The sequence below is a fragment of the Artemia sp. Qi Xiang Cuo genome, chromosome 7 (genome assembly GCF_049724085.1).
Source record: "Artemia sp. Qi Xiang Cuo chromosome 7, ASM4972408v1, whole genome shotgun sequence".
NCBI classification, from domain to species: Eukaryota; Metazoa; Arthropoda; class Branchiopoda; order Anostraca; family Artemiidae; genus Artemia; species Artemia sp. Qi Xiang Cuo.
Window position 1 is genome coordinate 31,486,914 of NC_142800.1, and position 15,009 is coordinate 31,501,922.

Below are 15,009 nucleotides of genomic sequence, written 5' to 3' on the forward strand. Positions count from 1 at the left end.
ACATATTTCATGTATTCATTGTTCAGGCACGTCCGTGCTGTTTAAGAAACGCAGGTTGCAGCGTCATAACCACACGGTTTTACGTAAACGACACTTACAATGAGGGAAATAGACATAGCAAGGACGAGTGGAGACCTCTATATCCACTCGTTTTCTATTGTATTTTTTTTTTGTTTGCTTAGATGTTTTTATGACGTTCCAGGTTTAGCCTCTACATATTGGCCAGTTCTCAGCGTTCCTCTCCTAGTTTTCGATTTTATGGTCTCAGGAGTTTTTCATAATTAAAAGTCAGTAAGGTTTTCATGCCCAGGAAAGTCGCGAATTTGAAACATACGGTCAGTAGTATGTTCCACCAAAAATTGGTTGAGAATAATCTGTATCTATTATCCACATACGTTAATATCTGGTCTTCATTTGTAAATAGGGGGATCTGGGAATCTAATGCTTCTCTTATTTTTGTAAGCCTTAATGTCCCTTTATTTTTTTCTATTTTGGACCATAACGAGGCTTTCATTTCCTCACTTCCTATATTGGGAATAGTGTACGACAGGTTAATTACCTTGAAGTTGATTATTTTGGGACTTATTATCTTTGTGCTCGTGGTAATTAACGGCGTTCGAACAGTTGACTCTTTAGTTACAAGTCGACATCCTTGCTTTATGGTTATCGTACCCACGTTTTGTAACAGTAATTCTGTTTTGTAACTTGGGTCTATTCTTTCCGTATTATTGTAACAAGACGAAGTTCCAACAGTTTCTCTTGGTACAGAAAATAGCCAAGGATCATTTCTAAGGTGTATGAATATTTCTCGCTTAGTACTTTCTATCACGGCTTCTTTCAGTTGGACTGGATACATCGTACTGGAATGGTACGGGTAGACTTTTTTTATTAAAGGAAATTATTCGAATTAATTATATGCAATGTTACTTTTTAATTAGAATTTGTTTTCGGGAATTGATATATGTTGAAAAGACAGTATAAGACGGTTTTGATTCATGCGAAGCCATGATATATGTTGAACGAAATTTTTCTACAGCAGTTTTTATAATTGTATAATTTTTACTTATGAGCTAAAAGTTTTTTTTTAAATTATTATTCCTTTATGACGCCTATCCATTAAAGTCTTTTAGTCCTGTACTGACTAAGGGTAATTCCATCTATCGGGTTTTTTAACCTTTCTACCTGATTGTGTCGTTAATTTTTCTTGTGTTTCTTGCGGTTTTTTCCTTTTCGGTTCTGCTAGCGAAAAAAGATCAAAATTTTGGTATTGTTTTTTCAAAAATTCTTGCCCTTTTAATTTTGTTTCTTTCGCGTGTGCGGCTGCTGAAGTCGGTTTTGATTTCCCTATTTCTTTAACTACTATATGGTCTGATTCGCAGCCGGACTCTTCAGAACTGGTTTCCAATGATTCTGTATTATAATTTTTAGAAGTTGCACCTCGCATTTTTGAGGTATCACCTCCCCTTCCTTCGTAAATTTCTACTCCTCTGGAAGTCCTCGCTTTGAGTTTTCAACTCGGGAGATTTGAAGAATTCTTGAGAGCTTTGAGAGGAATCTAAAGTTTTTGCGGGGTTCCTCAACTGTTTAAATACCATGTCTTCAGGGGGATGGGGCATTCTTTGCACTAGTGTTTCCCTCCATGAAGTCCATTGATTAGGCTTGACCTTGGACACAGTTATATCATGATATTGTCCTTGCCGGTCATCCTCGGGAGTTTTATTCCTAGGCAATATACTTTGACTCGTCTTCATTGGGAAATTTGTTAAATCCATAGCTTCTCGCAGATTTGTTTTAGTTGAATCTTTGGGAGAAGTTTTCTTTACAGTAATACCTGGAGTTTCTACCTCTCTGTTTAATTCCTCCTGTAATGACAGGGGTCTCTCTATTGGTGTTGCAGGGGAAGCCATATCGTCTGGAAATCTTTTGGGGGGACAAGGGGTCGAAATTCTATCAGGGTAAAAATTGGGATTTTCGGAGATATCGTATAATCTAATGCTCTTGCGCTCTCTGATGATGAAATTTTTGGATCTTTTGGCGTTTTTACTCTATCTGGTATTAGGGTTTTTCTCTTGGGAATAACTAGATTTTTCATAGCTAAAAATTCTTCAAAGTTTTCCTCATCACTCTCATTTTCAAAATAATCTTGTTTAAAATTAAAGGGTTTTAGCTCTGCCAATCTTGATTTAGGGGGCTCATTTTCTGCATCTGACGAATCAGTAGACGAGGGACGTGATACCCATCTTTCTGGAAATTTGGCTCTTTTTATTCGGATAATATGCACCTTGTAAGTTCTTCCACTATCCGGGTTCTCCATTTTAAAAGTATAATCGTTATCGTACTTTTTGACTATTCTGTGCGGTGCAGAATATTTATCGGAAAGTTTTTGCCTTCCGTCTTTGCCTCGTTCTTTAGGTAGACGCAATCTCCTATCTTAAAATCTATGCTCCCCTTGACTTTGGGTTGGTTTCTTAACTCTTGGTTTATTTTACATTTTTCCAACTCTTGCCTAACTATTTTATAAGTTTTCCTCATCATATTTATGAATTCTTGTTTGTAATCCTCCAAGTGCTTGTAATATTGCCGGGATTCAATAATCTCATCATAGGCGATTTTAAAATCACAACCAAAAATTAAATAAAAAGGGTTGTCTTTGGTTGTTTCTGAATAAGCAGTGTTGATTATGTTGGTTAAATAAGGTAAGAATTGATCCCAATCGTTCCTGGTGTCTTTTGTATAAATACTTTATACATTCGAAAATATTTTATGACTATTTTCTATTTTACCATTAGCTTGTGGGTTATATGGGGATGTAAACAATTTATATATGTTAAGAAAACTCATTAAATCTTTTGTTACTTTTGAAAAAAAATTGCTTCCGTTGTCACTTAAAACCTTATTTGGGATGCCAAATTTTAAAAATAATTTTGCCAACGCCTTACTTGTGGGTTAACCGCCTTGATTTTTTAATGCTTTAGCAATAGTAAATCCGGAAAAGTGACTTATAACTGAAAGGACACAAGTATGGCCTGTGTTGAAAACATGCAAGCTTCTGCTGATGCAATATCGGACAATTGTTAACACGTTAACAGGGACTCTTGCAACTGGGAACAGAAGAATAGGGGAATTAGAATAGGCTTGGGGTTTTTTTCTTTAGTTAAACCCTCTGTGTGTATTTGAAAATTTCTTGAGTTTTGTTACTGAGAAAAGTGCGTAAATATATTGTTTTAATTTATAGAAAGTTTTCGTTACTCCTAAGTATCCACCTATATCTGAATGAAAATATTCGAATGCAGGTGTTATTAAGTTTTGGGGTAATCCAGGTATTATTGATGTTTGGTTTCTATTTGCCTCAGCGTTCACGATTCTCTATAGTATTTCTTCATCAAGGTCACAGAAAAAATTACCTATCTCTTTTCTAAGAGTTTTGAATTTATCTGGCAACGCATCTTCATTCACAAAATAATTAATAAGTGCTACACACATTTCGCCGTTGTTTAGATTTCTTTTTATATTTTCTAAAGACAAGGCATAATAGCTATCCTTATTCCCGTTTACTGTGTCTTTGTCTTTGTTTTTCTTACATTTATGTCTGCTCTTAGCATTGATAGCGTTAACTTCATTTTCCTCAGTTTCCGACGGCATATTTTCTGGGAATCTACTCAAAAAGTCACAAGCTGCATTTTTTTTACCTTTTAAATGTTCAAATTCGTAATCTAGGCCTTGGATTTTCATAATCCATCTAGCTAGAATTCCCGTGGGGTTTTTAAATGTGCGCAGGTACTGCAAGCTTTTATGGTCTGATCGTAGTATAAATTTTCTACCAATTAGATAGTGTCTAAATTTGTCCAAGTGGTGGATTATAGATAATAATTCTAAGTTTGTGGCGGAATAACTACTTTCGCTTTTTGATAAAGTTCTACTCGAATAGCATATAACTTTTTCAATTTTTTTTTGTTTAGGCGTTCTTTCTAGAGGATTAGGGTTTTGTACCGGGATTATTTGTGAAAGAATAGCGCCAATGCCCTTTGAACTAGCATCGGTTGTGACAAAAAATTGTCCGTTTTCGAAATCAGGCAGCGATAATATTGGTTCAGAAATGAGTGCCTTTTTGAGACGGTCTAGGGAAGTTTGAGCTTCCTGGGACCAGGTAACATTTCGGGAGTTCCCTTTAGTTAACTCCGTGAGTGGTTTCGCAATTTGGGCGTAATTACGCACGAATTTTCTAGAGTAGCCAGTAAGACCTAAAATTCCTCTTCATTCTTTCACAGTTCTTGGGGGTTTGAGGTTTTCAACACATTTCATTTTATATGGGTCTTGGGATATCTCTCCTTGCGTTACTACTACTCCTAAAAATTTAATTTTAGGTTGAAATAAATTTACTTTTTCAGGCCGGCATTTTAAATTGCCCTGTCTGAATTTCTCGAACACATTAGCTAATGTTGCTAAGTGTTGTTCAGCGTTTTCTCCCACGCATATGATATCATCAACAAAATGAATGATATGATATTCTTTAATCCTCTTAATAGAGGCAATAAGGGTCTACATAGTGCGCTTGAACTTGTCTTAAGTCCAAAAGGTACTCTTAAGTATTCATTTGAACCACATTCGGCTGTAGAAAATGCAGTTTTATGAACATCTTTTTCGGCTATTTTCACTTGGTGGTAACCTTGGGTAAGATCCAAAGAAGTAAAAATTTTGTTTTTTCTTGAAATGGAGTCAAGAATTTCATCTATTGTTGGTAAAGGAAATTTATCACTAACTACATTTTTGTTAAGTGCTTTATAATCTACTACAAGTCAAAGGTTGCCATTCTTTTTTGGTACCAAGATCACTGGTGCACTATACGGACTTATACTTGGGCGTATAATTTGATTTTTTTTCTAATTCATGAATTTTATTTTTTAACCATTCTTTGTGCTTATACAGCACACGATATTGCTGTTTTGCTACAGGATTACCAGTCGTTAAAATTGATTGTTCATAAAATGGTATCAGTCCGATGTCATAATCGGATGCGGAAAATACATCTTTAAAATTCCTTAATATTTCGCATAATATTTTCTTAAGATCTAAGTCCGTAATATGATCCATATTAAATTTGTTTAAGAATTGCGATTTAGTTAGAGGGTATTTGTTATTAGAGGTTTTAATGCCATTAATTAGGTTTCTTTTGGAATTTTCCCACCTATCTAAATCATTCTCCGATAAAACTTGGATTTGAACTAAACATGTCCCCTTTTTTATTGTAATTGTATCATTTTCGTGGTTATTAGTTACCCAAATAAAACCTTCTCCTTTGTCATAAGATATAATCTGTTCCTCGCATAACAGATTTTCAGGAATTTCATTTGACGGGATCGCGAGCCATATTTCGGATTTGCTATCCACAGGTTCTATCATCTGTGATATTTGAATTCTTTGCATGGTTTGGGAGGGACTTTTGTTTTCCTTGTCGCGAATCCGTAATATTTATCTTTATTTTCATTGTCTATTAGATTCATACTGGCACTATGTTGCGCCATTGCGGCATCTTGCGGCGTCACGTTGGGTTTTACTATGTTTTTTCACAATTCCTCTATTTTCTTAATTTTGTTTGACCTATACAGTCACATATCTCCTATTTTTATTTTTGCAGATTCAATACACTTATAATTTAAATTTACTTCATCTCTGCGATGTCTCTGAGAATAATTGAACAAATTTCTGGTTTCTTAAACAAATTTCTTAAAAAATTCGCGCCGATAATGGCTTCATACGGAAAATTATCGCATATTATAAAATTTGTCGGAAAAATTCTAGTATCCCTTTTTACGTCTAAGCGAATTGAACCTCTTGCATCCAATTTATGCCCTGTCACGCTAGTTAAATTGGGATTATTAAAATTTTTTTGTCGCCTAATATACGGAGGCAACATATTAAATACGCATGAGTTTATGATGTTTGTCGTGACACCAGAGTCAATTAAAGTTTTAAAGTAAACATTTGCCCCGCAAAATTCATTAAATACAGGTAAATTGTTATAGCTATCACTACAAGATGGCACTACTATTAGTTTGGACCTATAAGACATTCTAGGTACCCTCTGGGTCCAATTTATATTTCTGAGGGGCCTGACGCGTGTCCCTGCGGATTTATTTCATGCGTCGGTGCCTGCAATAGATATTCGGATATGTTCGTGGAGTCTCTAGCTGTGGCAGCGCCGGCTGCTGGCGCTGACTGCCAATGCCGTCGGCTTGAAAAGTTTTCATTTCCCGTCGGCCAATTAACTATTTGCCGTTGGCCTTCAAAATTACCATGTCTTGCCGGCAAGTTTTCGGGAGTTCCATAGAGCATTCTCGATTTATATTGGCTTTGGCGATTGTTTGGATTTTCAAATCGGTAATTAATTTGTCTATTGTGGGGAGGATTGTACAAATTTGGTTGATACGCGTTGTGAGGTACTGATTGCCGCAATCTTTCCTGGCTATAGCCTAGTGCAACACTGGCGCTAAAATTTGTTCTTCCGAAAAAATGGTTGCCATAATTTTGCGTACTACCGACAGCATTTCTTGGTGTGCGATTGGGGACATAACGGCACTCCCTCGCGATGTGCCCAGGTCGATTACAAATATAGCATCTTATTATTGTAGGGTTATTCTCATAACTAAATTGTTTGACAGGCTGAAAACGTACTGTTTTCTGCCTAGCGGGTTCTTGCGTTTTATTTCCTTGTGGCACTGGGAGTTATCCCTTGAAAAGAAATTGGGAGACGCCTGATCGCCCTTGAAGGTCAGGCTTGCGTTTGATTTGCCTAGGCTATTTCTTTTTTCTTTACTTTGCTTAGCCACCATCGTATCAACTTTGATTAATCGCTCTACCTCCTGAACCGCAAGATCTAACGTCTGAATATTTTTTGATATTACCATTCTATATAGTTTTTGGGGTAGCTCTTGCAAAAAGGTATTTAATATGACTTTTTTATACAGTTCTCCTGTACCTTTTCCGTATTTGGGTTCTACTGAAATCCATATATTATCAAGATATTCTCTTATGTTTTGTGAATGGTCAAAGCATACCATTCCGTGTTGAAATTTATTTGTAGAACTGGTTTCGATTAATCTATCTTTAAGTGCCGTTAACAATTTGTCCGCCGTATTTATTGGCAAGCTGGCGTCATCACCTATAGTATGTTCAATCTGCTTTAGAAAGGTTAAGGCCTGGCCTTTTAATCTTAATAGAAACATCCCGGCTAACGTTTCTAGCTCTGTTTTTGTTAATTCTACAAACTGGGCAAATTAGATATTAAATTCGTCGATATCTGATTGTCCATTGTACTGCGGAATAAACTTTGCTATTTCTACATTTTTCGCGACCAACTTTTGCGCCATTAATAGTTTGCTTAATTCTTCTGACATTTTTTTTGGCGTTTGAATAACTCAAAATAAATTTATATTTTCACTTAACCTATTTTGGGGAAGGCTATTATCTCCTCTGAGATATTTTAAAGGGTTTTCCTATAATAGCTTAGCGGCACTAGGTCTAATCACATTTCTTATATGTCTGTATTTTTCCAATGATTAAATTTAAATTACAAAGTTTATAGCCTAATTAGTTCGCATGATTTTCTCCAATTTCCGACCGCGCCATATGTAGCGATAAAAAAATTATGGCTAGACACTAATTGTGGTAATAAAGATTGACCGCGTCGAAGGTAATATTATACCTTAAACCTGTGAACTTACACCTTATAAATTCTTCGATAGCGCCACTTATAGCGCTAAAGACTGTGCCATATGTAATATTATGATTTAAAGCGTTGTACCGATCGCGCCAATTCTTCCGGGTAGATTTTTCCTAAGCCACTTAATAGGCTAGGTAAGCTATAAAAACAATGAGAAAATTAAGTTTATGATCGCGCCACAGCAATGGGGAGTAAAGTAAATTTATGACCGCGCCACCCTCACTCTTTGAGAGAAAATAAAATGTGTAACTGTATAAATGTAACCTCTTTTCCTTGAGTTATCTTGAAATCAATTACCTCAAATATTATGTAGAAATAGATTCCTGGGAACTTAACTTGAAAGCATGCGATCTAATTTAACAGTCGTGCGACCATATGAAGGCGAATAAAATTTTGTAAACGCGAATATGAAGGCGATGTATTTGTCATCATTTTCATGTAATATATAGAGAAGGGGTTCATTGCGATTGGCAACAATTTTAATTGAAATAACAAATAGTGAACGAAATGCAAAGCCTGAGTGCCGGAATAATTCTGATCATAATAATCCCTCAAACAACACTTTTACAACACTATAAAACATAATTTTTGTCCTGCGCTCTAAGAGCTGATGCACAATTGGCCCAAGTCCTGTGGAGGGGGCCGCTATTTTGTAATTATGTTCGCAAACTCACTTCATTATGCTCACTGTTCGTCCAATAATTTGTTTTAAATATTTCTGATGATTAAACGTTATAACTTTAGCTTCCTGAGAAACAATGTGTCTAGCATCTCTTTTATTACCCACTATCTTAGGGAAATTCAAAACTGAATAGCGTCGTTCTTTGGCTTTGGCTAAAATACAATTTCTCTTTTTGCTGACTAAGAACTTTTTTTTCTTTTGGAAACTAGATTTTAACTTAATTAGAGGGAGTCGGAATTATCTTTAGAAAGAAAAAGATTTCATTTTTTTTTGTATTTTAAATATATCACATTTTAATCACGGTACACCCTCCCTGATATATACCACTTAATTTCTTCACTATTTAAACCCACTTTAAAATAATTATCATATCCCCAGACCTCCTTCCATTGCCGGTAAACGCCGAGGGACACCGAGGCCGTGACTTCACACTGCCATTTCTGAATCTCCTGATCTTCAAGCACTCCCTTTACTAGTTTTGCTACATTTCCTACTTCCAGTCCTATCCCCTTCCCTTCATTCCAAACACCTGATAACCCACAACTGTTTAAGATTGATTTCACCTGGGAATCCCATGAACATTTCCTTCTATCCTGCAACACCTCCAGATAAGCTGCATTTACTAACCTATTATTCTGTAAACCAATCACCTTTTCCCAGGATCCTATCATTCTAACCAATCTCTTTACCCTCAATGAAAAAAACAATCCTCGATCGCCCTTTAACACCAGATTATTAAATTTCCCGCTTAGGCCTAAAAGTCTCCTGAAATGTCCTAAATAAATTCTCTCTATTTTTTCCCCTTTTTCAAAACCCCAAACTTCCTCACCGTAACTCAATACTGGGCCTACCTTCGTCTCAAAAATTCTCTTCTGTAGCTTAATATCTGCCGGTCCTAGATGCCTAAGGTGACTCTTCAATAACGCCCATGAAGCCTTCTGACCCTTCCAACTCGCTATTTGCACCTGATCACTCCATTTCCCTGAACTTGTGAACTTACATCCCAAATAAATAAAATCCTTAACTTCTTTCATCTCTTTCCCTTTAAAATAAAACTTATTCTTTTCCCTTTCATCATTTCCAAAAACTAATATAACTGATTTTTCAATATTTACAACTAATTTTTTACTCTCCAGATAACTATCAAAAATCTCTAAAATGTTTTGCAAATCCGGAGCCGATTTCGCAAGCAATACTATGTCATCTGCAAATAATAAACAAAACAGCTCCAGCGACATTAATTTTAACATAGGGACATTTCTATTTCTAAAATACTGCTCAATATCATTAATAAAAAGAGAAAACATTCGCGGTGATAGAGTGCATCCCTGTTTGAGGCCTATATTACTTAAAACTGGCCAAGAATAAGAAATACCTACCTTCACTACTACTTTAACCACCTCATACATTTTTATTATAACTTCTACTAACCTAATTGGCAAACCTAATTTCACCCACAACGCTTTCAACAAACTCCTTGAAACTTCGTCAAATGCTCCCCTAATGTCCAAAAACGCCGTATATAGCCTATTTTTCCTATGCCTCGTATATTTACTAGCTAAAGCCTGTAAACAAAATATTTGATCAATTGTACCTTAGTTTTCCCTAAACCCTGCCTGACATTCAATTAATATACCTTTATAGTGCAACCATTTATCCATCCTATTAGAAAGGACTCTACAAAATAGCTTACAGATAGAACTTCCTAAACTTATCCCCCTATAGCTCTTGTGCAGGTTTCTTTCTCCTTTCTTAAATAATGGGATCATAATCGATATCTGCCAATTTTGTGGCCATAGAGGTGTATTTAGAATTGCCGAGAATAGCAATGCAAGCACTGGCAGTATCCATGCTCTTGACCATTTCAGCAGCTTAGTTGGTACTCCGTCGATGCCCGGTGCTGAGTTCCCTCTCATCCTTTTCAAGGCGTGCCATATTTCCTCCTGTCCAACCGGTTCCAGTAGTTTAGCGTCCTCTGAATCCAACTCAAAATCGGCTGTTTCTTCTAAGCTATTCATCTCCTCATCAGCTCTCTCTTCGTCCTCTTAGGTGTATATCTCTTTATATTTTTGTTCTAAGTATTCTGGCCAGGTATTGGCGTGAGGGACTGAATCAGTCAACTTTCTATTTTCTGTTGATTTCCTAATCAACTTCCATAACTCCGTTGTATCATTCACGCTAAATTTCTCCCGTATTTTTTGGCTCTCTTCCTCTTCAGAACGTCTCTTCTTCAACTTAAGCAGCCTTTTATATTCCCTTTGCTTGTCCCTAAAAACCTGCAAATTATTTTCCAGATCAACTGTACTACTAGCCTTAAGCAATCTAAAAGCTACTTAAACCTCCTTCTTCTTTTCCTCACAATCCTTATCAAAAAAACCCATCAAACCAGTACTTCTACCATTTTTTCTCCTACATGCCACCTTAGTTCCAATCTTATACAAAACCTCCGACAAAAAATCAACAGAACCTGCTATATCCCCTTCCCTTGCCATATCCTCACTCTTCTGAATAAATGAATCCAGCCCTCTATCTTCAACTAGTACCTTTTTCAACTTCTCCTCACTATCATTCTCAAACCTTAAACCTTCCCTCCAATCAAGCTCATTACCCATCTTTCCCTTAGCCCCAAACTTATTTTTCCGGCTCTCAGCCCATCCTCCCCCTCCTAATTTAACCCTAATAGGCACGTGATCCGACCCAGCCAGTGCCATCACCTCAAAATCCACACAACAAGAAAGAAGCCCCAGACTAACAACCCCATAATCTATAACACTTGGAGATCTACCCGAGAAACATTTAAAATCCCCCACTCCTTTATCCTTCCCTGTCCTCCCATTTAAAATAACCAAATTCTGCTTACCACAAAAATCCAATAATTTGTTTCCCCAATTATTCTTTCTCCGATGACCGTCCTTACTCGTCCTCCTCCTAACCGACGGCTCAATCATATAAACTCCATTAGTTTTTCCGAGTTCAAGATCCACATCCTCCTCACGGGCTCCTTCGTCCTTCCCTGTATATCCGTTAAAATTCCCTAGAAAAATAAAATAATCGGACGGAAACTGTTCTGAAAAACGATCCATATCATTTTCTAATATCTCCCAGGTATCTTCATCACTAAAAGTGCTAGTTTCCGGCGGTAAATACACTGAACATGTTATACTTGGCCCTTTAAAACGGGGTAAGTTGTGTGACGTCATTGGAGTTCAGAGGGGTGTGGCGTGGGAAACACATCATCTCAAATAAGTTTGCGTTAAGCATATTAAATCTGGAAACAGGGACCCTATTGCAGGGATGCAAGGGACTCCATTTATTGTTACTTGTGTATTATTGCGACCAAACTATGATTAGTCATATAAAAAAAAACTGAAACAAAGTTGGAACATCTGGTGAGTGTCATGGAAATCCCAAGTTAATTTCCCTATCTGACCCGTAGAAATCCCATGCCGATTTCCCTATCTGACTTGTAGAAAACCCATGTTAATTTTTCTATTTGACTTCCAAAAACTCATGATAATCTGCTATATCACCCGTAGAAATCCCATGTTAACTTTCCTATCTGACTTGCAGAAATCCCATGTTAATCTGCTATCTGACTTCCAGAAATCCCGTGTTAATTTTCTATGGACTTATTTAAAGCGAGAGGGGCTCTCACGGGGAATCTTGCCCGCCAACCGGTAGAAACAGGGACCGCATTGCACACGTGCAAGGGACTTCATTTATTCCTACTTGTGTACTATAGCGACTACACTCTGATTAATCATATAAAAAATACTGAAACACCTGAGAATCGTGCCAGGGCACGTCGGAATCTTTTCAGGGCTCCCGTAGAAATCATGCCAGCCGACCGGTAGAAACAGGGTTCCCGTAGGAATCTTGCCAGGGATGTTGTGACGTCAGAAAGCTGTTGTGGAAATCCGGGGTGGGCTACGGTGGTTTCTTAAATTCTTATACCATTGTTAGTTGTCCTCTACTGTTAATTTATTGGTCATTTAAAAAGAGCACTAGAACTTAGGGGAGTCCCCCTTGTTTCCGAAAACCAGGCAAATTTTCTCAGTCTCTTAACCTTTAATGGGTAAGATTAAACTTAATGTAAATTATATATTAAACATCAGCATAAAAATATAATTCTTTTCGTTCTCAAAACATCGATTGCTCAAGCACGATTACCATTTGAATGGGGTATAAATTTTGCAATGGCTCAAGAATGGAATGGCTTGTTTATGTTCATTCGCTTTAAACAATAACTGTTCAGTTCTAATTCTCGAGTGACAAACGGCAATAGAAAATACTTAATGTTACCTACTACCTATTTTTGTTCCACTCAAAATGTTGTCGGTAAAGCACTATAAAACCTTTGTATAAAGAGGGAGGGTTGAGATTTGGGTCAATGTCAGTTTATTTTAACTTTTGATCTCGCTATTACTTTCATTCGAATACTGTTAGATCAACAACAACCCGATAGTGAAGACTTTGAAATTCTTAGCCCTTGGCTTTTGTAGTCATGTAATATTCTACTCAAGGGCTAAGGGAGGAGATAGCAGCATTATCACAAAGATGTATAGTTGAAGTATTTAATACATCTTAATCTAGATAATTTAACAAATAGATAAACAAATTATGTTAAATATACAATGACTTTCACTGATAATCTTTCACAACAATGGCTTTCACTGAGAAGTTCACAATCGTATAATAGATCATGCGCCACGATTATCTCACAGCCTATATGCCTTTGCATCTTTTCTTTCGTTTAATTTCTATTGAAAATATTTGCAGTAATATTTTGCCGTCTAAAAGTTTTTTTCTTTGTCTTTAATAGTCTTAATAATATTTGTAAAAAGTTCTGTTCTTGCATCAAAATCTTTGATTATTGTTTCGAAACTGTCAACAGCAGAATTTTGGGATCTTTTTTTTCTTCCAGCAAAGAAGGGTAGCCAAAAAGGAATAGTACCCACAGCAATAGATACTAGTCCAAATCTTATTGCTGGTGAAGCTGAACCTCTTATATATTTCCCAATAGAAAATGGTGTTGTACTCATAGGCACTAAGGGTGGCAGTGTTGTTGGAGTTGGTGTAGTTGTTGTAGTGGTTGTGGTTGTTGTGGTGGAGGATGCCTGTCTTTCGAGACTAGATGTCACAGTTTCATCACTGCCTTCATAATATTCATCTTCTCCTGGAAAAATATAATCATACAAGTAGTCTTGCTCTAAGTTTGAACTTGTTCTTCTTTCTAGTGTTTGAGGAGGTGTTTGCAAAATTGGATTAATTGTAAATTGCTGTAAAAGCTGTTGCAGTGGATTATCTGTAATTTGTTGCCCAATGTTTCCTCCATTAGGATATTGCAAAGTTTTTACGTAAGAATCTATTCCATTATTTTGATTTGATTGGTTTTGTTGTTCCTGTGCTTTTTGAGCCAAATATGATAAAATAGACCCAAGTGTTTCTTTCGGGTTGCTTCCTTGTTTACCAGCACTTGAGTACAGAATGAATGTTGTATGCCCATTGTCAAGTTTACTTGAATTCACAGTTTTTACCTTGTTTTTATTCGGCCTTTGTCTTCTAATTTTAGTGGTTAGAGGATGTAGGGTTGTTTTGGCTACCATGGGAGAATCTGTGCTGGAGACTAAAGATTGCAATGCAGACAAAATACTTCTGATTCCAGATATATCAGCCAAAGTTTTTCTTGTTGTTGTAAATTGAACTGGATTAGGTCTCTGAGTGGCTAGAAAGGGATAATGTCCGTAGTCGGAAGGATATATTGGGACCTGAAAACTGAAAATAACTTATTTCAATATATATATATTACTGGTCACAGTTTTTATAATGATGATGTTACAGTTGTTTATAGTTCGTTACAGCTAATATAAGGCTAACAGTTGTCGTGAAGTATCATTTTCACCTAAATAAAAATTTTTACGAATAAAGAATATTTAAATAGAAAATACTGATTTGTTAATTCTTTTTTGAAAAAGAAACATATTGGCTCAGTGCCAGATTTTGCTTTTTGGGAAACAAGTTGCATGAATCCAGTCAGCTCTATAAAACATGACAAATTCACTGATGGCTCAGTAGAGGTGCTAAGACATTGAACCCTTTTACAAATGTTTGCAAATTTTCGTTTTTGAGGCCTTCCTACTGACATCAATAACTGCTTGCGTTCAAAATTGTTTTCTACTTTAAGGTTTTTGAATTGTTGTAATCCCTTGTTAAATTATATACACATATTTTCAAAACTACCAGTTTTTGCTCTTTACGCAATTTAATGTCTTTTCATATCGCTGTCTTTTCAAAAATATTTGACTACTGAAGCTAGTCCGATTTCTAACAGCGATATGAACTAAGCTTGAAACTCTTGATTCTATTTCTGAAGGTTTTTGAATTGTTGTAATCCTTAGTCAAAATATCGTGTCATCATTTGTAATAATAAAATTACTAAAAGGAGAAAGCCTATGGCATTTTCTTTTTTAGAATAGTAAGAGACGAACTTCAAAGAATCAGCAGTAACTAAGTCCAATATGCTCTGTGGTTTATTCTTTCCCTTAAAGGCCATTCAACAAATCTCCGTGGCTCAACAACTTTTTACGAAAAAAGGCCATTGAACAAC

General features: G+C 36.2%; 1 protein-coding gene across 1 annotated transcript in view; it reads right to left on the minus strand.

Moving 5' to 3' along the window:
* Positions 1 to 12,626: 12,626 nt before the first annotated feature.
* The window catches only part of LOC148950165 (uncharacterized), a 61,855-nt gene continuing 59,472 nt past the window's right edge, over positions 12,627 to 15,009 (minus strand). Inside the window, exon 3 of the mRNA XM_089091484.1 lies at positions 12,627 to 14,177. Within this exon, the coding sequence (XP_088947610.1) occupies positions 13,196 to 14,177 (982 nt within the window). The 3' untranslated portion in view covers positions 12,627 to 13,195. The remainder of the gene's footprint in view (positions 14,178 to 15,009) is intronic.